This window comes from Ochotona curzoniae, unplaced genomic scaffold (genome assembly GCF_017591425.1).
Source record: "Ochotona curzoniae isolate NIBS_2020 unplaced genomic scaffold, NIBS_Ocur_1.0 contig_4792, whole genome shotgun sequence".
NCBI lineage: Eukaryota > Metazoa > Chordata > Mammalia > Lagomorpha > Ochotonidae > Ochotona > Ochotona curzoniae.
In genome coordinates, this window is record NW_024466389.1 from 9,594,396 (window position 1) to 9,617,460 (window position 23,065).

The following is a 23,065-nucleotide window of genomic DNA, read 5'->3' on the forward strand; positions in this document are numbered from 1 at the left end:
GGGGACAATACAGGTGGCAGGTTCAGGGCCCTGGGCCTAGCTCACAGTGGCTGCAAGATTTTTTTTAAAAGAGGTACTTCACATTCTGTGTTTTGAACCAAGTCATCATCTTTTTATTTTTTTTTTTTAGATTTATTTTTATTGTAAAGGCAGACTTTACAGAGAGAAGAGGAGATAAAGATCTTCCATCTGTTGGTTCACTTCCCAAATGGCTGCAATGGTCAGAGTTGAGCTGATCTGAGGCCAGGAGCCAGCAGCCTCTTCAGGGTCTCCCACACGGGTGCAGAGTCCCAAGAATTTGGGTCATCCTCTACTGCCTTTCCAGGCCACAATCAGGAGCTGGATGGGAAGTGGAGGAGTCAGGACACAAACCAGCTCCTACATGGACTGCTGGCATTTCAGCAGGCACAAGACTAGTCAGTTGAGCCATCGTACCTGCCCCATTGCAAGATTTCTGTTACTTTCTGGTTAGCTATAGAGAATAAAGAAGGGTCATTGAGTCACAGCAGCTGGTGTGTCTGACTGTGGCAGGTGGTTGTTGGCCACTTCCTATAGTGATGCATAGCAAAAAGCAGCCTGGCAGGGTGGGCAAGCGCAGAACAGAGCACAGGAGGGGACAGGTGCAGCACGTGTGGTCTGTGTAGTTACTCATCTTGTGGCAGCTGAGTCAGAGCCAGGCATGAGGTCCTGGGGGAAGTCTGTGAGAGTCTTACTGGTGACGGCACAGCAGGGATGGCCAGTGTGCGTCTCAGTGTGGGCAGCTGTAAGGGCAGCACTAGCCAGTGGTTCCACCCAGAGGCAACAGAGGTTGAGCACATTAGTGGTCCCTTCTCATCATGCCTGCTGCTGGGTGATTGGCAAGTGTTTTTCCACGTGGGGTTCTACAGACCCAGATGTCTTCCATCTGTGGCTCCCTGGGACCTTGGGGATTCCGTAGGAGCTTCTCTGTGGGTTGGGTCAGCAGTGGCACTCACCCTTGCTGTCTTATTTCTGCTGGTCTGAACTGGATCACATGGCTGTAGCAGGCTGCAAGGGAGTCTGGGAAAGACCTCTGCCCACACATGCTGGTGGACTCAGGGAGCTTTCACGGTGCACACATGGCAGTTACTACCACACTGGGTCCAGGCAGCCAGCTAAGCACGGGGTATCTTATCTGATTCTTAGGAGGGAAGAGGCGGTTGCCATTGCTATCTCATTTTACAAATGAGGACACTGGGGCTCAGAGAAGTGAGGAAGCACAGCCAAGATGGGAGTCTAAGCAGGCAGGTGCATGCTAGGAACTCAGCAGGTGCCGGTGAGGAGCTTGGCTACTTCTTCTGCAGTGGGCTGCTAGAGCAGCCTACATCCTCCTCGCAGGGTTGGCTGTGATTTCTTGGGATCCACAGTCTATAGCAGGAACCCAGCTGGAGTTGGAGCCAGGGCTATTGTCACCTGGGGCTCGGGGTCTAATATCCTGTTTTCTTCCCTTGTGGTATGAAGTACTAGTTGGGAGAGAGACACAGAAACCCAGCTCATGTCACCAGGCATATCTGAGGTCCCTGTCTGCTGAGCTGGGCACGTGATGGGGGACATCCAGGCCTCCCCCGGCAGCAGCAGCCTGCAGAGGCTTGGGCAGGCTGTCTGCAGGGGATTGTCGCTGGGTTTTGTGAGTACTCTCTACCCCCTGGCTGGTTTGTTTTGCCTGATCTGGTCTTGCTTTACCATGGGAACCTGGCAGCCCTTACCTTCTGGGCCAGGAGTACTCTGTGTCCTGGGTTTCCATCTATAGGACACGTTTCTTAGCTGGGCCTGCAGAGTGCCACCTGCGCTGGTGTGCATCTGTAGCACTTGTTGCAAGCCGGGTTCTGACCTAGGTGTAATGGTGGAGCTGGGATGCACTGGGCACTCAGTGCGGGGCTCTGGAGCCTGAGTGGAGTGAGCTCAGGCCTACTGTTTCTGGCTGCAACCACCTGGATGAGGTGAGAGCCCCTGGTCTGGGAACGGGTAGAGGTGAAGAAGAAAGGAGACAAGGCGAATGTGTGGCGAGCTTGGCCCCAGCCCTGACAGGCAGGGAGCCCAGGCAGTTGAGGCTAATAGGAGGAAGGGCTCAGGCTCTGTTGCTTACCCAGCCCCTCCGCATCGCCAGGTGGGCTGCTGACACCCTCACACCTTTCCACTCCACAGCCCTCTGCGATCGGTATCCTGCTTCCTGTTTTAGATATGACAGAGCTGAGGTTCAGGAAGCTGACTTGTCCAAGATCAGAGCTGGGTGTCCCATGCCGACCCAGAGCTGCAGTCCTCACCGCAGACCTGCTGTGGGGTGCAAGAGAGATCACGCCGAACAAGCCTAGGAGTCTTTATTAACTAAGCTTGGTGATAGCAGTGCCTACTAGAAATTAGCAATTGAAGTCACCATGGCAATCTAGTCTGAATTGAAACTCTGAGTGGAACACATGGTCATTACCGTGAAACCCGTCTGAAGTCCTATGTCCCGGCATCCCCAGCAATATAAATTATCCTAAGACACATGTAACAAACAATCTGCACACACTTACAAAGCTGCAAACATTCACCATTTCCTGGCTTCTCTGCCCACATTCCACTACCGCTAGGCCTCCCCTCTCCTGGAACTCTCAAGGGTACACACATTAGAAATACAAAACATCTTAGCAGTCACATCTTCACTGACTGCTCCGAGCAGTGAACAGAGGGTGAGGAATACAGACACGCAGGGGCCATGCTGAGGGACTCCCTGTCCTCGGAGTCTGTCCACGGGTAGCCGGAGAGCAAGCGGGTCCTGGGGAGCCAAGAGTCGGAGTGCAAGAGCAAAGGAAGCACGTGACCAACAGAGCGAGCCCCTCGGTGTCATGGGTGTTTATGGGGGCTTGTGAGGGGAGTGGTTACACACACAATGCCGCCCCCTCTCAGGTTCCAGGTGGTGATAGGTGAGCATCACAGGTGCGCAGGAGGGAACACCTAGGTGGGGAGGAGTGGCTTTCAAATTCCTGACCCCAAGCTAGCTGCCTAAGACCACAACAGGCCGCCCCTGGGCCATGGGGAGTGGTGCAGTTCAGAGGTTCAGATGAATGAATGTTCCCGAAGAAATATCTCGCTGGGGAACCTGGCACCATGTCTCACACTCATTCAATGTTTTACTGAATTGCAGACAGGCAAGTGTCACTAATGCCCCAATCTTAGCTGGGACGCAGCTGGTGTCACATAACAGGGGGTGGGGAGTGGGAGTAGGGGTGGGAGGCCCAAAGCCCCACAGCCTGCTTTGTCTGCCCTGCTTGTGCTGTGGGGAGCTGTGGTCCAGGGCCCTGCTGACACCACCCTCAGGTTGGAGAGCTCTAGGACCTAGAACCGGGCTGTGGGGAGGGTGGAGAGGGTGTGTGTGTGTGTGTGTGTGTGTGTGTGTTCAAGGGACCACTTCCTTGCTTCCAGGCTCCTCCTCTCCCCCCTCCCCCATCCCTTGTCTCCTCCTCCTCTTCCTCTCCCCCTCTGCTCCCCTTCCCCTCTGTTCCCTCGCTCTGCTCTCCCCTTTCCCTCCACCCTGCTCCTCCCACTGCCTTGGTCACGTGGGGTCACCGCGGGATTTAAGCTTAATCTGCCACTGCTCTGCCCAGCGGCAGGCTCAGCTTGGTCTTGGGGGCCTGCAGAAGGGGCCACAAGGGAGCCCACTGCTTCCTCCTCCTCATGAACCGGGAGCTGGCTGGGTCCCTGGAGGCCCAGGTGGCACTGGAGACAGTTATCCAGGTGGGTTCCAGGGGATTCTGCCCCACTATGTGCTGTAGGGCAGAGAGGCCTGGCAGGCTGGGTAGATGGCGTATTTGTGTGTGTTGGGGGCGGGGTGCACAGGGGCTGTGCTTTGCACCCTGGTAAGACTGTTACCCCTGTGCCCTGCGTGAGGACAAGGTCCCTGCCCTGGAGTTTAGGATTCTTGTGTTCTCAGGTCTAGCTGTGCCTTTACCCACCCAGCTTGGACTGGATCGTAGCGTGGGGCTTTCCCTGCTGTCCCGCGGGCTGCCCATTTATTTCTCAGGATGTGCTTCTCTGGTGCAGGGGTGGGGGCAGTGGGCCATCTCTGAGCCTCAGGCGCAGGCTGTGCGCTAACTCCAAGATGCCTGGATGTCTCCCGAGCATCCCCATCTTGGGGGGCAGAGACTTTCCCCCTCTGTGCCCAGGGATCCTGCTCCCCCTGAAACTCTCTCTTCTCCTGCAGACTTTGGGGAGTGGTCTCCCGGGGCCGGGCCAAGAGAAGGGCCCGAGCACAGGCGACCCTACCCCAGCCTCGCAGGGTGCCAGCCTATCTTCCCGCATCCGCAAGATTGTTGCCCACCACTTGTCCCAGCCTGAGAGCCCAGGTACCCTCCACGTCCCCCATACCTCTTCTCTCGCCCTCTCCTTGCCCCCTGCTGCCCCCCAGCCATCCTAGAGATAACTATACTGGTATCCACTTCTTGCAAACTCACCTGAGGCAGGCACAGTCCTGCAGAGGGGAGACCCATTTTACAGATGACGGAATAGAGTCCCAGATGGGGAGAGACTTGGCCCTCCCTGGCTGCCTGAGGCCCATGGTGCATGTCCAGCTGTCCTTCCAGGGTGGGAGGGGAGCCCCCTGGAGGAGAGCAAATGACCCCCAGCTTTCCTTTCCCTCCTAACTCTTCCTTGTCCTCTGTTTCAACAAACTGACCTCCCCCCCATCTCAGCTTCAGAAATTTCTTGAAGCTTTGGACTTCAAGGAGCTTTAAATGTGTTTCTAGCAGGCTCAGGTGCCTGTCCCACCCATTTTGCAGAGGAGCATAACTGAGGCCCAAGGACTAGTAATTGGGGAAGGACTGTGCAAGAACTCAGCAGCTGTCTCTTGACTTGGCCACCTCTGGGGCTTCTCTGAGCGCAGTTGTCTGCTCTCAGAGGTCTCACCCCAGACCCTACCTTCCACCTTTCTGCCTCAGCTCCCTGTGCAGGCCTGGAACTGCTGCCTCTCTCAGCAGCCCCTCTGCAGGGCCTCACTGGACCTCTTACCACGGCAGGGGCAGTGGGGAGAAGGGCCCACTGGAAACTAGCGGAAGCCAACTGTGTCTCACCTCCCCTTGCCAGCCCCGCCACCAGCCTCAGAGATGGCGTCACTGCTGCCACTGCAGGAAGAGAATCAGCTGTTGCAGCAGGAGCTGTCCCGCGTGGAGGATCTGCTGGCCCAGAGCCGGGCCGAGCGCGACGAGCTTGCTATTAAGTACAACGCAGTCACCGAGAGGGTGGGTGCTGCCGGGGCTTCGGCCGGGACAGGGCTGGGGCAGGGCTGGGGCTCGCCTGCTGCCAGGACCTGCACCCTGGGCAATAGGTGCCTGGGTTCAGAGTGTGGCTCTGTGTGCTTGTGTGGCCTTTGAGATCACTCCACTCTCAGGGCCCGTTTTCTTCTTCTAAGATTTATTATTATTATTTTTTTTTAATTGGAAAGATATACAGAGAAGAGAAGAGACAGAAAGGAAGATCTTTCGTCTGTTGATTCACTCCTTAAGTGGCCACAATGGCCAGAGCTAAGCCGATCCAAAGCCAGAAGCCAGGAGCTTCTGGGTCTCCCACACGGGTGCAGGGTTCCGAGTCTTTGGGCTGTCTTCGACTGCTTTCCCTGACCAGTTGGATGGGAGTTGCATGGGAAATGGGGACTGCTGAGATTAGAACCAGCAACCATATGGGATTCTGACGCGTGCAAGGTGAGGACTTTAGGCTACCACACCAGGCCCAGGGCCTGTTTTCTGTAGGGGACATGTAATGTGGCATTGCCGTGAGCGGTCACCTGATAAAGTGCAGCCTGCCAGCAGGGTTCCATGTTTCCCCTGTATCCCAGCCCTGCGTGGGGTGTGGGACACCGACAGTAAGACCCCCAGAGGCCCTTGTCACCCCTCTGCTCTTTGGGCATCTCTCTGGATTCCCATTTGCCCAGGCTCTGCTGGGGCCCAAGCTGAGGCTGGATGTTGGAGCAGGCTGACCCACTGGTAGTCACAGATCTAACCCATGCTCCTGTGAGCCCTGGGCAGGGAAGGGAGGAGAAGCCAGGCCTGAATCCCAAGCCAGAAGAATTCACATCACCAGGGACCTGTGCTGCAGGCCTGAGGAGGGAGGAGGGTCTGAGCTAGGGGACAGGATGCAGGTGCACAGCCAGTCTGGGGCCTCCAGGCTATGGCAGGTGACTACAGGGAATGGGTAAGTTGGAAGGGACCCAGAGGGCCAGGGACTTGCCTGGGGTCCCTTGTACAGTAGTTAGCAGAGCTGAGGTGAGTCCTAGACCCCTGGGCGGGCCGGCCACACTGAGGCCTACAAACTGGGGCTGGGAAATGGGATGCATCTCTGTGTATGCTTGCCCATGGGCCCGTGTCCTGGTAGCCAGCTGCCTAGACAAGCCCCTAGCTTGTTAGGGCTTGCCGAGGGCCAGGAAGGGGGCCCAAGGCGACCGCTAGTGCTTAGATCAGAACAAAGCCCTGGATTCCACATTGCTGTTGGTGATGTGGCCCTGAGCCAGCCCCCTCCCCAGTGAGAACTCTATTTTGGCCCGTGGTACAGTGCCAGACCTCTGGGGACTGTCCCTGACATGTCAGCTTTGGATGCGCAGTGAAGCTTGCACGGCTCTCTGCCACCTGCGCCCTCCTGACCATTTGGCAGAAGGGAAGAGGAGGTGGGAGGTCCTTCCCTGTAGGGACAGAGCATGGGTGGGGATGGTGGGCTGAGTTAGTCTGGAATGTTCCCTCAAGTGGCTAAGGACGCCCGCAGGGTATGCAGAAGGAACCCGGTGCTGTGAATTGCCAGTCCCAGATGCTTTGAGTGAGACCTCACCTGGAGGTGGGAAGCAGATGAGAATGACCTTGAAGGCCTTTCCTGGGGACTGGGTCTTAGAGGAATCTGGAGAAACTGAGGGCAGGAGAGGAGTCCAGGGTGCTGGAGCGGTCTCTCCTTGCTCCCCCTCAGGGCTGTGCCTGCAGGTGGCAGGCCTACCCCCATGGCTGTAACTGGTGCTTACTGTGGTGAGCTAGGGGCTGCCAGCCTTTCTGGTCCTTTTTTCCTTTTTAAGATTTTTTTTTTATTGGAAAAACAGATTTTACAGAGAGAGAAGGAGAGAGAGATCTTCCATCTGCTGGCTCACTCCCCAAATGGCTGCATAAGCCTGAGCTGGGCCGATCTGAAGCCAGGAGCTTTTTCCTTGTGGTTGAAAGAACCCAAGGACATATGCCATCCTCCACTGCTTTCCCAGGCTGTAAGCAGGGAGAGGGGTGGAAGTGAAGCAGGGGGGACACGAGCCGATGCCCATATGGAATGTTGACACTGCATGGCAGAGGGTTAGCCTGTTGAACTATTGTGCTGGACCCTGTTTTGGTCCTTTAAACCCCACAGCAGCGGGGGTGTTAGCTGCCTGTGTCCCGCACTGGAGGGCCCCGAGTGTGACTGCCCATTTTGGCTCCTGACTCTAGCGTCTGGCTGCTGTGCACCCTGCCATGCAGTGGTGATGCCTCAAGTGGTTGAGTTCCTGCACCAGCTACCGTGTGGGAGCTCCGGACTGCGTTCCCTGTTCTCAGCTTTGGCTTGTCCACTCCTGGCTGTTGCACACATTTGGGGAGTGATCTAGTGAGTGGGTGGGATAGCTCTCTTCACTTTTCTCTCTCTCAAATAAATACAAAATAAAAAAAAAAAAAAATTAAACCCCACAGCTACCCTGGGATGGTGCGTGGTAGCAGGGTCAGAATGCTTGTCTTGTTGATTGCATTTTCTGCAGGGAAACTGAGGCAGGGGTTCCCAGAGGTCACTCCAGGGTCGGAGAGAGAGAGCCCCAGAGTCCTAGTGGAGCTGGAGCAGTTGCAGAGAGAGGCCGCAGGGGGCCAGAGGGAATGACCACGCCCCCTGGCTGATCCTCTGGCCTCCTCCCCCATCTCCATGGCAACCCGGACAGAGTGAACTGAATGCAGTTTCAAGGGGGACTGTTGCTAGGGGAAACCCTAAACTTCTTTTATCCCTGACGTGGTAGCAGCTCCCTTGCCTTTTGAATTGCAAGCAAAATGAGAAGCTGTTTGTGGGGCAGAGCTCCTGGAAGGGGTAAGGCGTGGCTCCACATCACGAAAAGCACATGGCACCTGGGTCACAGGGGGTGCTTGGGCTGTTACCTCACATGGGGGTGCACAGCCACAAAGCACACTGCAGACACGCTGAGCCGCGGAAAGTGTGCACAGTGTAGCATGCCTCCACAGCTGGATGTTATGGACACCACTCCGCAGCTGCCATGGTCCCGAGGGTCCTGAAAACCCGGCTACTGCACCACTGACTTTCCACGATGCGGGCAGCACAGGGCATGCCCTCTGTGCCTGAGGCACAGAGCCATCATCGGTCCCATAGAGACCTACAGTCCTGGACACCCATGGGGGGACACCCTCCCCAGATGCACCCATGTCTGGTTGTGCACACACCTCCCAGCAGTGCACATAGGCAGCCGACAGGTGCTCATGCCCTGACACACATGAACTCAACGCTGGCGCCATATCACATTTCCCACCCCAGGCACCACCTCTTCGTCCTTAGGAAGGCCCGGACACACCTGATGGTCAGCATGTACCAGCACACACGTGGGTCCCACACGGAGATGGATGACAAAACATCCGTGGTACCCAGCAAGGGGAGTTGGTACACACACAGAGGTGGGCACCCTGCCAACTGACCAGGCATCCTTGGTTTGCGTTCCCACTGAGTGGGCAGCCCATGCAGCCTGTGGCAGCCCTTCCCTCTGGGCAGTGGCCCCTGTGCCTCAATGTGTCCTGGTGGTGGGTGGATTGAGAGATGGCTATTATTAGCGCCGTGAGCGGCTCACAGTCCCCTGGGGAGACTGGGTAGGCCTGGACCCTTGTGGATACCCTGCCAGGCTGTGGCAGGCCTGGCTCTGGGCAGGGGGAGCTAGCTGTTATGTGTGCAGCTAGCATTGAAGGTAGGAGGACTGGGGGTCACCCTGTGTTTTGCCCTGGTTCGTGTGCACTTTCATTACCCTGCTCAGCTCACCCTGAACCTGCCTCAGCTCGTATCCCCTCACAGCTGGGCGGGAGACCACAGGGCCATCTGGGACCATCAGGTGCCTCAAAGCGTAATGGAAAGGGCAGGTGTCCTGCCTGGGTGCAGAGGGGCCTGGAGGGAGAGGTGGATGGCATTGGAGGCTTCCTGTAAATAGGGAGAGGAGGGCATATGATGAGTCACTGAGCCCGGCTGGAGGGCATAGCATTGCTAGGTACCTCAACCCATCTGACACCATGCCTGCAGGCATTCCCTCAGTGTCACCCTGCCCACGGTTGGGGCTGCCCGGGTGCACTGCAGGTGTGCATGCCTCCAAGCTCACACTTGCACATGTGTGATTTGGACATAGTCACACATGCGCATGCCCTTGGTTTATGATCTCAACAGGCATTAATTGAGTCAGAGCCGTGCTGCAGCCCGGCACTGTCGTGATTCAGAGCTGCCATGGGGAGCACACTGCCAGGCTCTGCCGAGCTCCCCCTGGTGTGTGGGCGGCGTGGGTGCAGGGAGACCTGGGCATGACTCATCAGAGGCCTCAGCTGGGCTTTCTGGAGGAGAGGTGCAGGCAGGCGCGGTGTGGGCCTACAGGGTTTACCACTGCCCGCGCCTTTGTGATTTGCAGGAGTGCGTGTTGTAAGTCCCCTTGCTTGTGTCTGTGCATGCCCTGTTGCAGCCACGCATACATGCAGCACCCTGGCCTTGCTTCCATGTGCTTGTTTTGTCCCCTACACCCACTGCCTTGCCAGGGTATCAGTAAGGCATTGTGGGCCGGGCAAAACCTGGCACCCCGTGTAGAAAGGCCTGGGTCTGCCTTTCCCGGAAGGCCTGGACCCTCACTCAGGGCCCTTCCCTGCAGCTGGAGCAGTCTGTGCGGCTGGAGTGTGGGGAGCCAGAGACACAGGAGCCCCGGGGGCTGGTACGGCAGAGCGTGGAGCTGCGGAGGCAGCTGCAGGAGGAGCAGGCCTCCTACCGGCGCAAGCTGCAGGCCTACCAGGAAGGCCAGCAGCGGCAGGCCCAGCTGGTGCAGCGGCTGCAGGCCAAGGTCAGGGTCACCCACTCCCTCCTCTGCCCTCCCCGTGTGCTCCGTCTGCCCTGCATCACCCTACCTGCGGCACCCAGAACTAAACCCTGACTGCCCCCCCACCTGTCCCAGATTCTCCAGTACAAAAAGAAGTGTTCAGAGCTGGAGCAGCAGCTGCTGGAGAAATCTACAGAGCTGGAGCAGCAGCGGCTGCAGGTGGATACCAGGGCAGGGGTAGTGGTGGCGGCAGGGACAGGCTCTCTCGCCTCTGCCCGTCCAACCTGATATTCCCCCAACTCCCCAACCAGGACGCAGAGCACCGCCATGACCTGGAGAGTGCTCTCACCCGCCTGGAGGAGGAACAGCAGAGGTGAGGGCACGTCTGGGAGGGCACAGTGGCTCCCCTGGGTGAGCACCTGCCCATCTCCCTCCCCACTGCCCAGGAGCACCAGCCTGGCACAGGTGAACGCCATGCTCCGAGAGCAGCTGGAGCAGGCAGGCTCGGCCAACCGGGCTCTCAGCGAGGACATCCGCAAAGTGACCAGCGACTGGACACGCAGCTGCAAGGAGCTGGAGCAGCGGGAGGCGGCGTGGAGGCGCGAGGAGGAGGTGGGCACAGGAGGGGAAAGAGGGGACAGAGGGGTCGGAGGAGATGGGGGCTGCCGACTCAGTGAGCATTTCAGCAGACATTGTAATCTTTTCTGGCCCTTGTCACCAATCAGGTACACCGGGCCTATGTGTGTTTTCTCTTCCTTGTAGTGACAGCATGTGGCAGCTGCTGCCTTGTCTTTTGAGCACAGGAGAGTGGGTGGGCAGCTGGGACACAAGTGGAGGTGGCTAGTACCCTCTGCCCTTCCTTGCTGCCTCCTGCAGCCAGGAGAGGCATCAAAACCCAGCTTCCCCTGTGCCAAAGGGTGCCTCAGAATGGCCGCTCTGACACAGCCCCTGCATGGGCTCCGGGCTGGCCCATACAGAGCCATCCGCTTCCTGGGTGACGGTGCCTCCTGTCCATCCTGGAACAGTGCCGGCTGGACCCCTGGGCGAGCTCTTACATGTTCCACCTCCCTTCCAGTCCTTCAACGCCTACTTCAGCAGTGAGCACAGCCGCCTGCTCATCCTCTGGAGACAGGTGGTGGGGGTCCGCCGGCTGGTCAGCGAGGTGAAGATGTACACCGAGAGGTGAGGGGCTGCTGTGGGCGGGCCTGGGGGAAGGGTGACAGCTGCCGGGAGGCCAGCCTGCTCTCTAGGTCAAACTTAGCACAACTTGAACTCAACACATACCTGAGGCCAGGCACTGGGCCAGTGGACACTCAATAACAGGAGGCTAGATCAGAAGCACAGAGTAGCTGGGACTCCAACCTGCATCTGGATATGGAGTACAGGGATCACAGGCAGCAGCTCAGTTCGCTGCACCACAATGTCTGGCACAGCTTTTGTCTTTAATTCACTAGAATGGGGCCGACTCAGTGGTAGAGTAGGCTGATCCTCCACCTGTAATGCCGGCATCTTACATAGGAGGCAGTTCAAGTCCTGGCTGCTCTACTTCCAATCCAGCTTCCTGGATTATGTCCTGGAAAGGCAGCGGAGTGTGGTTCAAAGCCTTGGGTTCCTGCACCCATGTGGGAGACCCAACAGAAGCTCCTGGTTCCCTATTTCAGGCAGGCCCAGCTTTTAACAATAATAATAATAATTCATTAGAACATTCACTACTGCTAGCAGGGACCTTGCAATTGCTAGTGGTAACCAGGCAGACCTTTGGGGTCCAGCTTGAGGATGGGAGTGCTAAGGGACAGCAAAGGGGACAGAGGACATGTCCTGCAGGCTTGGGATAGGGGAGGTCACAGCAAAGCTAAAGGCTAGGGGGGGGCAGCAGGAGCCAGGATGGGCAGCAAGCTTTGGGGGCAGAGACAATGCAGCCAGCAGAGCTGGGGGTCTCCAAATGGAGGACACAGCTCAAGTGTTGACTTGATGGGGCGGCCAGTGGGGCAAAGCAAAGAGCCAGGGTCAAGGCCAGGGCTGAGGCAGCAACAGTGATGGCTGGACTAGGCCAAAGCCAATAGCCAGAGGCTTCTGGGTCCCCCATGTGGGTGCTGGGGCCCAAGACCTTGGGCCATCCTCTTCTACTCTCCCAGGCTCCCTAGCAGGGAACTGGATGGGAAGTGGAGCAGTCAGGATATAAACAAGTCCTCCTATGGAGTCCTAAGTGGCAGCTTAAATCGCTGTGCCACAACACTGACCCAATGCCAAGAGCCAGACAATCCTCAGAGGTTGCAAAATGGTGCTGTTCTCCTTCGTCACTGCCTTAGGTACAGAGGATTTCTGGAGCAAAGCCCTTCCCTGAGGTCCCTCCTGACCACTGGGTTCCCTGGGGGATAGGTCCTTGGCGAGAAGGAACAATTTAACCTGTTTGATGGCTTGAAGATGCCTCTCATTTTCATCTGCATTTTAAACATTTGCGTTTTACGTATGTGCAGGATTGACATTACAGGGTTGATAGTTCAGAAGGATGTGCAGGGAGGGTCGGCCTCCCCTCGGGTCCCAGCATTGCCCTGGCCTTCTTGGAGGCAAGCAGCATTAATGGCTTCCTAAGTGACCCTCTAGGAGTATTTCATACAGGCAAGTAAATCAAACTCACACCCTCACACACAGTCACATGCACTCACAGCCTCATATATACACACTCAAGCACACTAGATCCACACACACCCTCACATACACATGCATGCCTTTTTGGTCTCTGGCCAGCTCTGTTTCTGTGGGTTCCACATCGTTGGATTGAACCCACTGTAGATTGAAAGCAGGTGGTGAGCCTGGTGGTAGAGATGCCTGTCCCCCACATCAGCACCTGGGCTGGATCCCTGGCTTGCTCCCGAGCGCAGCTTCCTGCTGACACAGGCCTGGAAGGTGGGGTAGATTCAGGGATTGGGACCTTGCCTGCCACGTGGGAGACCTGGATTATATTTCCAGCTCTTAGCGTCCACCCTGAACCGGCTCAGCCCTGGCTGCTGCAGGCACCTGCAGAGTGGACCAGTGGATGAAACTTTTTCTCAACCTGTCTCAAATACATTAAAGAATACATTGGAGACATGCAGCCAGCCTCTGTCCATATCCCCTCCAGTAACAACTGCTTATGGCAGTTTCCTTGTTAGGTGTTAGAAGTAATCCACAGCTGATTTAATGTACAGTTAGATGACGGTCCTATAGCACTTTATTGGAGGAACTTAGGTACCCGTGGAGTTCGATAGCTATGAGCGGTCCTGGGGCCAGTTCCCTGCAGAGCCCAAGGGACAACTGGGTCAGCTTGTGCTGGGGTTGTTCGTATCCCTGTGGGACACTCCTTTAAAGGGGCAGTTGGTGAGGCAGCTGCCCTCTGTGTCCCTAGCTTTTCCTGCTCTGATCACGTACCTGTGTCCCCTTCCACCTGCTAAGTGACACAGGGCCTGTTGTCCCATAGCCTCATCCCGTAGTGTGTGATGTGACTTCTATTTTTTTCCTCCTCAATCTGAAGTGACAAATGGCCTCTCAGTACACTTGGAGTTAGCACTTGGGAGCCACCCTCCATCCCATCCCCTTCTGTGCCCTCTCCCCCCAGGGACCTGCTGCAGCTGGGAGGGGAGCTGGCTCGGACGTCCCGGGCCATCCAGGAGGCGGGCCTGGGACTGAGTGCTGGCCTGCGGCTGGCCGAGGGGCGGGTCGAGGCTGCCCTGGAGAAGCAGGCCCTGCTGCAGGCCCAGCTGGAGGCCCAGCTGCGGGAGAAGGTCCTTCGTGAGCAAGACCTGGCCCAGCTGCAGGTGCAGAGCGACCTGGACAAGGCTGACCTCAGTGCCAGGTGGGTGGCCACGGGGACTGCCGAGGCAGGCTTCCCCATGGCGTGAGTGCCCGGAGACTCAGTGGGCGATGGAGAGTGGATCTGTCTCTCAGGAGTGGGATCTCTTCTGTGAGGGCTCAGCCAGGCTGCCCCCAGCACCCTAATTGAGGGTCCGAGGCTTTTTGTCCAGAGCACATCATGAGCAGTTTAACTTCTGCTGCTGGAACTTGTGCCCAAGTCCTCCTGCCTCCTGGACCAGACCCAGAGATGATGCTAGGGGGTGAGCCCATGCCCATTTCACAGAAGAGAAGTCTGAGGCAGGGGAAAGTGACTTACCCAAAGTCACACAGCTACACAGGTGGCTCCTGGCTCCCTCCCACCGTCCTCCCCAACCCCAGGTCTAGGGAAGCCTGACCCAGGGGCTGGGGTAGGTTCCCTATCCTGTGTTGGTTCCCTCATCTGCAGAGCAGCAGAGCTGGCCCAGGCAGTGGAGCAGCTCCGGAGCCAGGGTCTGGAGAAGGATCAGGCCAACAAGGCCCTTGCCGAGAAACTGGAGGCTTTGGTGAGATGCAGAGCCCCGAGATGGGGCCAGGTGGGGCAGGGCTGGGGCCAGGACTGGCACATCCGTGGACACAAGCTTAGGCCTGTGTGGCTGGGATGGGACATGACTCCCCAGCATGGTCTGTCCCCAAAGGCAGGGAGGCTGCGGGGGTAGAGGCGCTGGGCAGAAGAGAAAGGCTCAGGTGTGGGCAGAGCACCTTGCCAGCCTTCCTGAGCCTCCCTAACGTCTCCCAGGAATCCCTGCGGCTACAGGAGCAGGTGGCGGAGGCAGAAGACGGAGAGGGGCTGCAGCAGACCTTGCGGGATCTGGCCCAGGTGCTGGTGGGAACGATGACGGGCAGGAGAGGGGTGAGCTGGGAACCTCAGGCAGGCCTGGCTGCCCACGCTCTGGTGGCCTTGGGCTGAATGGTGAGGAGTGGGCCAGGAGACCCCATGCTGCTGTTGCACAGCCCTGCTAGCTTGGTGGCCTCTGCTCGGGGGGACCCCATTCTGCAAGGGGAGGCTCAGCGCTGCCTGGCTGCATATGTGAGAAGTCCAGCAGGACGAGGTCATACCAATGAATGGGAGGCCTGTATGGCAGGTTGAGGGCCCTGCCTTGGTGGAGGTGAAATCGGGAAGGCTTTTGTGGGAACATTATTAGGAGGAAGCCTCGCTGGCCCAGCTAACTCGGGTTGTTCCTGCTGCTCTTCGACTTCACCACCAGGCGGTCCTGTCAGATACAGAGAGTGGCGTCCAGCTAAGCGGCTCCGAACGCACTGCGGACGCTTCAGATGGCAGCCTGCGGGGCCTCTCGGGTCCGCGGACCCCGTCCCCACCACGGCGCTGCTCGCCCGGCCGCGGCCGTTCCCCGCGTCGTGGCCCGTCCCCGGCCTGCTCCGACTCCTCCACGCTCACCCTGATCCACTCTGCCCTGCACAAGCGTCAGCTACAGGTCCAGGTGGGACTGGGCTGGGGTAAGTGGGCGGGCACTGCCAGGGATATGGGGGCGGGGACATAGCCATGGGGGCGGGGTCAAAGTTTGGTCTTGGGGGTGTGGTCTTAGTCCTGGAGAGGACTGAGGCCTTGGGGGTGGAACCACAGTTTTGAGGCGGGGCCATAATCCTGGGGCAGAACCATATGCATTGGGCGGGACTATAGATCTGGGGGCGGGGCCCAAGCTCCCTGTAGGAGGAGCCTGAGCTTCCCGAGCCCCAGGCCACAGGGTGGAGCCCTGAGAAGCCTCAGAGCAGAGCAGGGCGGGATCTAAGTCAGAGTGGGCGGGGCATGGGCAGCTGTGGGCGGGACCAGAGATGGGTGGAGTCCGAGGGTGGGACCAGGATGTAGTGGGGCGGAGCCTGGGAGGAGGGTTGGTGAAGTTGAGAGGTGCTGGGGTCTGTAGGGGTTCCCGAGGGTTCCCCAGGGAAGTGTCCCTGCCAGGGAGGTGAAGGACATGCGGGAAGCTGAGGGGTCCGCAGAGGGTCGCAGGATCCCCGCGCTCAGAGACCCCATGCCTCAGGACATGCGTGGGCGCTATGAGGCGAGCCAGGAGCTCCTGGGCACCCTGAGGAAGCAGCTGAGCGAGGGCGAGGACGAGCGGCGTGCCCTGGAGGAGCAGCTGCGGCAGCTGCGGGACCAGGCCGCGGGGGCCGCCCAGGCCCGGGAGGACGCGCAGCGCGAGGTGCAGCGGCTGCGGAGCGCCAACGACCTCCTGAGCAGGTGCCGGGCTGGTGCTCCCCAGGGACCATTCGCGTTTCTGTACGTGGCCGTGGAACACGCCTGTCACCTCAGAGAGTTCTGGGGACAGGATTCCAATACACCAGGTTTCTCAGAGATTTGCATGTAGGAGTTTTTTAGTTGCCTGAAAGGTCTCAGATAGAGGGGGATAGAAGAGGCCTTCCAACGGCTGGCTCATGCCTCAGGTGGCTACTGCAGCGGGGGCTGGGCCAAGCTGACGCCAGGAACCAGGCAGTCCACCTTGGTGGGGTGCCCTGTAGGTGGCAGGGCCCCAAGCACTTGGGCTGTTGTCTCCTGCTGCCTCCCCAGGTGCCTTAGCAAGGAGCTGGATGGGAAGCCTAACACCCAGGATTGAATCTGCGTCGTATGGGACAGCGGTGTTGAAAGTGTTGGCCTAGCCTCCTATGCCACACACCAACCCCTTGGAGATTTTTTTTTTTTAATCTGAATCCAGGTTTCCCACCTGGGGAGCAGGAGCCCATGCTTCTGGGCCATCATCCCTGCCTTCCAGAAGCCACAGTCAGGAGTGAGAGCCATGTGGGCTTAAGTATCTCCCTAAGGCCAAACACCTACCCCGCTTGGAGATTGTCCCCCGTTTTGAACATTTGGGGGTGGTCAGAGAAGGTTTCCTAGAGGCACACACCTTTGAGGACAGGGTGTTGCGCAGTTCCTGGCTTCCCAGCAGCCACTTGTCCCGCAGGGAGAAGGAGAGCCTGGCCCACAGCCTGCAGGTGGCCCAGCAGCGGGCCCAGGAGCTTGGGCAGGAGATGGAGAAGCTGCAGGCCGCCCAGGCTGAGCTGCAGCGCCAGCGGGCCCGGCTGGAAGAGGAGCAGGATGACACGGTGCAGGAGGTGGCCCGGGCTCGCCGGGAGCTGGAGCGCAGGTGAGCAGCCTGCCCCTGCCCCAAGGGACCCTGCACACACACCCCTCTGCCTGGTGCTGGGTCTCTGCACCAGCCCCCACAGGGAGGCGGTGTCACCCAGGAGTAAAGAACTGATAGGAGGAGGCAGTGTGTGCTGATCGTAGCACTAAGGAAGAGGAAAAAGATGATAATGGTGATTTTTAAGTTTAAAATGATAGGAGTTGTCTATAGTTTGCAGTTTTCATATTGATGCTCAGTGCCAGGCCCACGGACTCTCACTTAACCGTCATGCTAACTATGATGGAGAAGGTGCTGTGGGGAAACTGAGGCACAGAGAGGCCATATGACTTGCTCCAGGTCACAGGGCTACTTAGTTGAAGGAGTAACTGTGTTGTGTAGTGATGATGTCTCCTGCATGATGAGGGTGGATATCCTTGTGTGTGAAGGCCCTTTGGGGGGACCTGTCAGGCAAGAACCGCATATATTATCCTGATAACAGCTTCATAAGGCAGGCAGATGTGAAGACTGAAGCCCAGAAGCGTCCTTGCGGGTTACTCCCTGGTCCCCCTCACCCCCACCCACCCACCCCCCGTCGCCAGGCCCCTGCCTCAGGCTTGGCCCCTGGCTCAGCCTCCTATTGGGTGCTGACAGGGCTCCCACCCACCCTCGTGTCCCGCAGCCACCGGCAGCTGGAGCAGCTGGAAGTGAAGCGCTCAGGGCTGGCGAAGGAGTTGGTGGAGGTGCGGGAGGCGCTGAGCGGTGCCACGCTGCAGCGGGACATGCTACAGGCCGAGAAGGCCGAGGTGGCCCAGGCGCTGACCAAGGTGCGTCCCTGTTTGCTATGTGGCCGTGAACTTGCCTCTCTCCCTGGGCCCCTGGCCATGGACTGATCCTGTTTCAAGCTGACCTTTGCCCCGCAGAGGTCACAGTTCGACCTCTGACCCAAGTTTCTAACTTTGCTTAATAGCCATGTCCCTGGTTTTCCAGATGGTTCTGAGGGTAGTGCCTGTAGCTCAGGCTCATCCAGTCCCACTCTGGACCCAGGTCCTGGGTCGATGAGAGTCCTGGGTGGGTACCCGCCCTTGTCCTGCTGGCCTGGGCCCTGGGCAGTACAGCAGAAATGGAGGTTCTCCTGGCATAGCCGTGCGGTGTGGCTTCTCGCACACACCTGCTCCTGCCCGTGGTTTTGTGTGTCTCCCGTGGGGTCTCACCATGGGCCCACATCTCCGAGTCTTGTGTCTCCTCATCTCCTTTCCTCCTGTCTCCCTGGCTGGCCGCCCTGCAGGCTGAGGCTGGCCGAGTGGAGCTGGAGCTCACCATGACCAAGCTGAGGGCAGAGGAGGCCTCACTGCGCGACTCCTTGTCCAAGCTGAGTGCCCTCAATGAGAGCCTCGCTCAGGACAAGCTGGAGCTGAACCGCCTCGTGGCCCAGGTATGAGCAAGAGCCCACCAGCCTGACCCACCCCCCACCAAACACCCTGCACCTGTCTGTCCTAGACTCCGCCTCTCTCCTGATGCCATCTCGCCGCACCCTTCGCCTCCCTCCCCTGGGTCCTCCTGTCTCCTGGCCTGGCTGTGACGGGTGGAGGAGGAAGCCCACCTGGCCTTGGGTCACAGGCTCACTCCTGCTGGATCCCACAGCTGGAAGAAGAGAAGGCAGCCCTGCTGGGCCGGCAGCGGCAGGCAGAGCAGGAGGCCACCCTGGCGTTGGGCGAGCAGGGCCGACTGGAGCAGCTGAGACTGGAGCAGGAGGTGGAGCGGCAGGGCCTGGAGGGCTCCCTGCGGGCTGCAGAGCAGGCACGGGAGGCGCTGGAGCAGCAGCTGCCCACACTGCGCAGGGAGCGTACGCAGCTGCAGGAGCAGCTGGCCCAGGTAGACCGGAAGTCTGGGGCAGGGCAGTGGCATTGGGGCACCTGGCTTCCTCGTCCTGTCCTGGACTAAGTCCTGGCTGTGACATGGGGCTGGGAGTCCTTACCATAGAGGGTTGTATTGAAGAATGTGTGAGAAAACTCATGTGAGCGCTTGGCATGGGCTGGCCTGTCCTGTCATCTGCTTTGAGTGCAGATAAATTACAATGGTAATAGGTAGACCAGAAGCTTTTGGGGGTGTTGCAGTTAGAAGGGATCCTGCTATGGAGTCTATCCATCAGGGTCAGCTTCCCGGAGGGACCTCTGACTACACTGAAGGTTGGTGGCTCCCAAAGAGTAGTGAAGGCCTGCTTGGGTATGGCAGGTGCAGGAACAGGCTTGTGGGAGGGGATGAGCTTGGATTGAACCTGGGCCTCCTGCCTACCAGGGCTGTGTTAGGCACTGACTTGGGTGCTGCCCTGGTGAGTGGCTGGGGGTTCTGGGAGCGATGCTTACATCCCTGCATGGGGGGCACCAGCTCTCCCGGCAGCTGAGTGGACGGGAGCAGGAGCTGGAGCAGGCCCGGCGGGAGTCTCAGCGGCAGGCAGAAGCACTGGAGCGGGCAGCCCGGGAGAAGGAGGCGCTGGCCAGGGAGCGGGCCAGCCTGGCTGTGCAGCTGTCTGCAGCTGAGCGTGAAGGCCGGAGCCTGTCAGAGGAGGCCACCCGCCTACGGTAAGGCTGGGATCGGCAGGGGAAAGGGGACTGTGCCCCCCACCCCAGGGGATCTGCTCAGGGCCACAGTGGCCAGTCATGCCCTGGCCTTGGAGCTGCAGGCAGGGCATTGCTTCAGTTACTTAGGAGCCTGGCTTACCAACACATCCTAGCTGTGGTTTAGCCTTCCCCAGGGAGCATGGGCCAAGCTGGGCAGGTGGGCTGGCACTTGGCCCAAGGCTGGTCATACCCTGAGACCACAGTTTCTTGGGGCCCCTCATCTGCGTCATAGGGCCTCAAGGGGTATGTGTGTACTGCAGCTTGGAGAAGGAAGCACTGGAGAGCAACCTGTTTGATGTGCAGCGGCAGCTGGCCCAACTCGAGGCCCGCCGGGAGCAGTTGGAGTCGGAGGGGCAAGCCCTGCTGCTGGCCAAGGAAACCCTGACTGGTACGAGGGGCTGGGGGCTTGGGGAACTGGGAGGAGCTGGGGGAGTGGGGCAATGCAGGTTCTTGCCTGGACTGCAGTCCTGTAAAGATCTAGGGTTCCACAGTGCTGGGGGGTCTGGTTAACCCAGGTTCCAGTCCTGTGCTGCTGCTCATCTCAGCCAGCCCCTGCCATCCCTGGGCTGCTGGTTCTGGAACTAGCTTAAGCCAGCTGCCAGCGGGAGGTGAGATGAGCACGCAAGGGCCTTGGTGACATCGTGCCTGGCTCTGCACTGGTGGCAGCTGTCTTGCAGGACAATGGAAGGACTTGGAGCTACTCGGCCCCTGTTCCCCCAGCCCTTGAGCCCACAGCTCCCACTTCCCCCTCCCCCGCACATAAACAAAACTCCTGCTTGGGTGCATGTCCACCTGTGTCAGCCAGGACCCAGCCGGGGCCTGCTGGGTTGGGCCACCTCTGTGGGTGCTAATGGCTCACATTCCACTGAGGGCGTCTGTGGCCAGCAGACAACAGAGGACTGCCCCTGTCAGCATGCTTGGTTCCAGTCCCAGCTTCGCTCTGCCTCAGCTTCCTGCTGGTGGGCACCCTGGGAGGCGAGTGATGGCTCAAGTAGGTGGGTCCCTGCTGTCCACTAGGAGATCCAAATGCATTTGAGAGTCCCAAATGCCTTGCTTTACACCAAGTAACAGAAGATCTTTCTCTGCCTCTCAAATAAAATGAAAATACATAATTTAAAAAATTATTTTTAAAAAGATTTATTTGAGTGATGGGGCAGCCAGGGATATGCAGAGAGAGCTTTCCAGTCTGCTAGTTCACTCTGCATATAGCTGCCATGCTCTGAAGCCAAGCGCCTGGAACTCTATCTGGGTCTCCCATGGGGCTGACAGGGGCTCGGGTCTGCTGCCTTGCCCAGTACACTAGCAGGGAGCTGCTTCAGAAGTGGAACAGATGGGTCTCGAACAGGCACTCTGATAAGGAACGCAGGTGTTGGAAGCTGAAGCTTGACCCACTGTGCCACAGCGCGGGCTCCAATAAAAGGAGGTGCTCACCGTAAAGCTGGATAGTTTTAAAAAATGACTGCTGTTCACTGAGCTCCCAGGAGAGATGAGGCTGACCTGGGCGTGTTACCCAGAGGCATGGCTGTGTTATCCGTGGAGTCTTTAGCCTGGCCTGGGGTGCACACGCAGGGGTAGGAGCTGTTACGTTTCTGAAGTCCTTCCCACTCAAGGGGACCTCCTTTCCCAGTCATTTCACTCTTGGAAACCATTCCAGGGAGGCCAAGAGGAGAAGGCTGGAGGGCCCGTGCAGCGGAGGGAAAAAGAGGCCAGGAAAGCACAAGCCACTTCTCCAAGATGGACTGGCCTCTCCTGCTGGGGTTTTGCTCACCTCCCGCCACTCACCTCCCGTCTGAGTCTGCTGGCCCAAGGCAGGGGGCAGTTTGAACCATCCCTGACCTTTCTTCCTTTCCATGGCACAGGGGAGCTGGCGGGCCTACGGCAGCAGATGATAGCTATAGAACAGAAGGTGGCCCTGGACAAGGAGCTCCTGGCCCAGAAGCTGGTACAGGCCGAGCGGGAGGCCCAGGCCTCTCTGCGGGAGCAACAGGTGGCCCACGAAGAGGACCTGCAGCGGCTCCAGCGAGAAAAGGTCTGGGCGGCTGGGTGGGAGAGGGAGGCCCCTCTGTGATGCCAGGCAATGCATCCTCCTTCCTCTGCCTTGGGCTCCATGTCTGTGAAACTCCATTTCTGCCATGGAGGCCTTGGGGCCAGCCAGTCCTCGTTATGCAGGTCCATCCCCAGTGACCCTCATTGTGGAGGGGATGCTGACCTGATGCATAACAGATAAATGCTTTTGTTAAGAAGCACTGTTTGCATGGGCAGGACCCCTGTGGATTTAATAGGCTATGAGACAAGGTACTGAGAGTGGGAGGTTGGATGAACCATATGAAACGGTTAGCATGGTGCCTGGCACTTAGCCAGTCCTCCGCAAATATTCCTGGTGCTGGGATACTGTCCGCTGGGGCACTCGGGACTGTGGCTGCCTGGCTCCGGGGGCACCTTGGCTGTGGGTGGCTATTACCACATCTCTCCAGAAGGAGGCAGTGCAGCACGTGAAGACAGGCCACCTCCTTCTGCTTTGTACACAAAGTGCCAGGGGCTGGTTTTACCCCTCGTGAGCTGTCCTTTGCCAGTGGGCTATACCCATCCACCCACTCCCCAGGGAGCCAAACCTCTGTCCCCTCACCCTCACGCCTCTGACCCTTGGGACCTCCTGAGTTGGCCTCATTCATGTCCCCCAATTCCTGCCTTGTTACCTTGTCTTTCAGGGGGATGTGTGCAGGGGTGGGGGACAGACAACCCTTCTGCCCTGAGGTTCACAGGGGGCCTCCTGGGCCCGGCCTGCTGTGTCACATGTGCCTGGACCCGGTCCCCAGGAGGCGGCATGGCGGGAGCTGGAGACGGAGCGGGCGCAGCTGCAGAGCCAGCTGCAGCGGGAACAGGAGGAACTGCTGGCCCGCCTGGAAGCCGAGAAGGAGGAGCTGAGTGAGGAGATCGTTGCCCTGCAGCAGGAGCGTGATGAAGGCCTGCTCTTGGCCGAGAGTGAGAAGCAGCAGGTGTGTAGGTGCTGTGGGTGCCACCTTCGCTGCTCAATGGCCGGGATCCCTGGAGCAGGCTGCCTCCCTCCCTGGGCCTCAGTTTATTCCACTGGGGAGGGCTGAGCACCGTGCCTGGCCATAAGGGCGTGTGGGGGACAGCAGCTCTGATGGTGATACCAAAACACCATCCCCATTCCCCATCGCTCATCCTACCACAGACTGGGCATGCCATCCTCTAAGCCACCCCCACAATGCCCAGGGGTGTCAGCTGACCGTCTCCAACACAAACTCATTCCAGACCTCCACAGCATAGTGGAGGCCGTGTAGCCTGCATCCATCTCCTGTCCCGTCCCCACCAGCTGGGCCACGCTGGGCAAGTCGGTTGGCCTCTGTGAGGCCCCTGGTCCTATCCATAAAGGGACAGCAAAAGGCTCAGCTTCAGGTTGCTGCGGCCACCAGTTGCCCTGCTGCAGGGCTGCAGTA

General features: G+C 58.7%; 1 protein-coding gene across 2 annotated transcripts in view; it reads left to right on the forward strand.

Moving 5' to 3' along the window:
• Positions 1–3,675: 3,675 nt before the first annotated feature.
• The window catches only part of CROCC (ciliary rootlet coiled-coil, rootletin), a 32,597-nt gene continuing 13,207 nt past the window's right edge, over positions 3,676–23,065 (forward strand). The window contains exons 1-21 of one of the 2 annotated variants that reach the window (XM_040987694.1): positions 3,676–3,735; positions 4,202–4,343; positions 5,080–5,234; positions 9,878–10,063; positions 10,175–10,258; positions 10,351–10,412; positions 10,486–10,651; positions 11,115–11,221; positions 13,635–13,871; positions 14,316–14,412; positions 14,646–14,726; positions 15,115–15,348; positions 15,907–16,106; positions 16,825–17,007; positions 17,666–17,810; positions 18,272–18,418; positions 18,628–18,858; positions 19,372–19,565; positions 19,865–19,992; positions 21,464–21,633; positions 22,421–22,600. In XM_040987694.1, the coding sequence (XP_040843628.1) occupies positions 3,676–3,735; positions 4,202–4,343; positions 5,080–5,234; positions 9,878–10,063; positions 10,175–10,258; positions 10,351–10,412; positions 10,486–10,651; positions 11,115–11,221; positions 13,635–13,871; positions 14,316–14,412; positions 14,646–14,726; positions 15,115–15,348; positions 15,907–16,106; positions 16,825–17,007; positions 17,666–17,810; positions 18,272–18,418; positions 18,628–18,858; positions 19,372–19,565; positions 19,865–19,992; positions 21,464–21,633; positions 22,421–22,600 (3,189 nt within the window). Of the gene's footprint in view, positions 3,736–4,201; positions 4,344–5,079; positions 5,235–9,877; positions 10,064–10,174; positions 10,259–10,350; positions 10,413–10,485; positions 10,652–11,114; positions 11,222–13,634; positions 13,872–14,315; positions 14,413–14,645; positions 14,727–15,114; positions 15,349–15,906; positions 16,107–16,824; positions 17,008–17,665; positions 17,811–18,271; positions 18,419–18,627; positions 18,859–19,371; positions 19,566–19,864; positions 19,993–21,463; positions 21,634–22,420; positions 22,601–23,065 lie in introns of those variants that run through there. The other variant, XM_040987695.1, reaches the window with a different exon arrangement.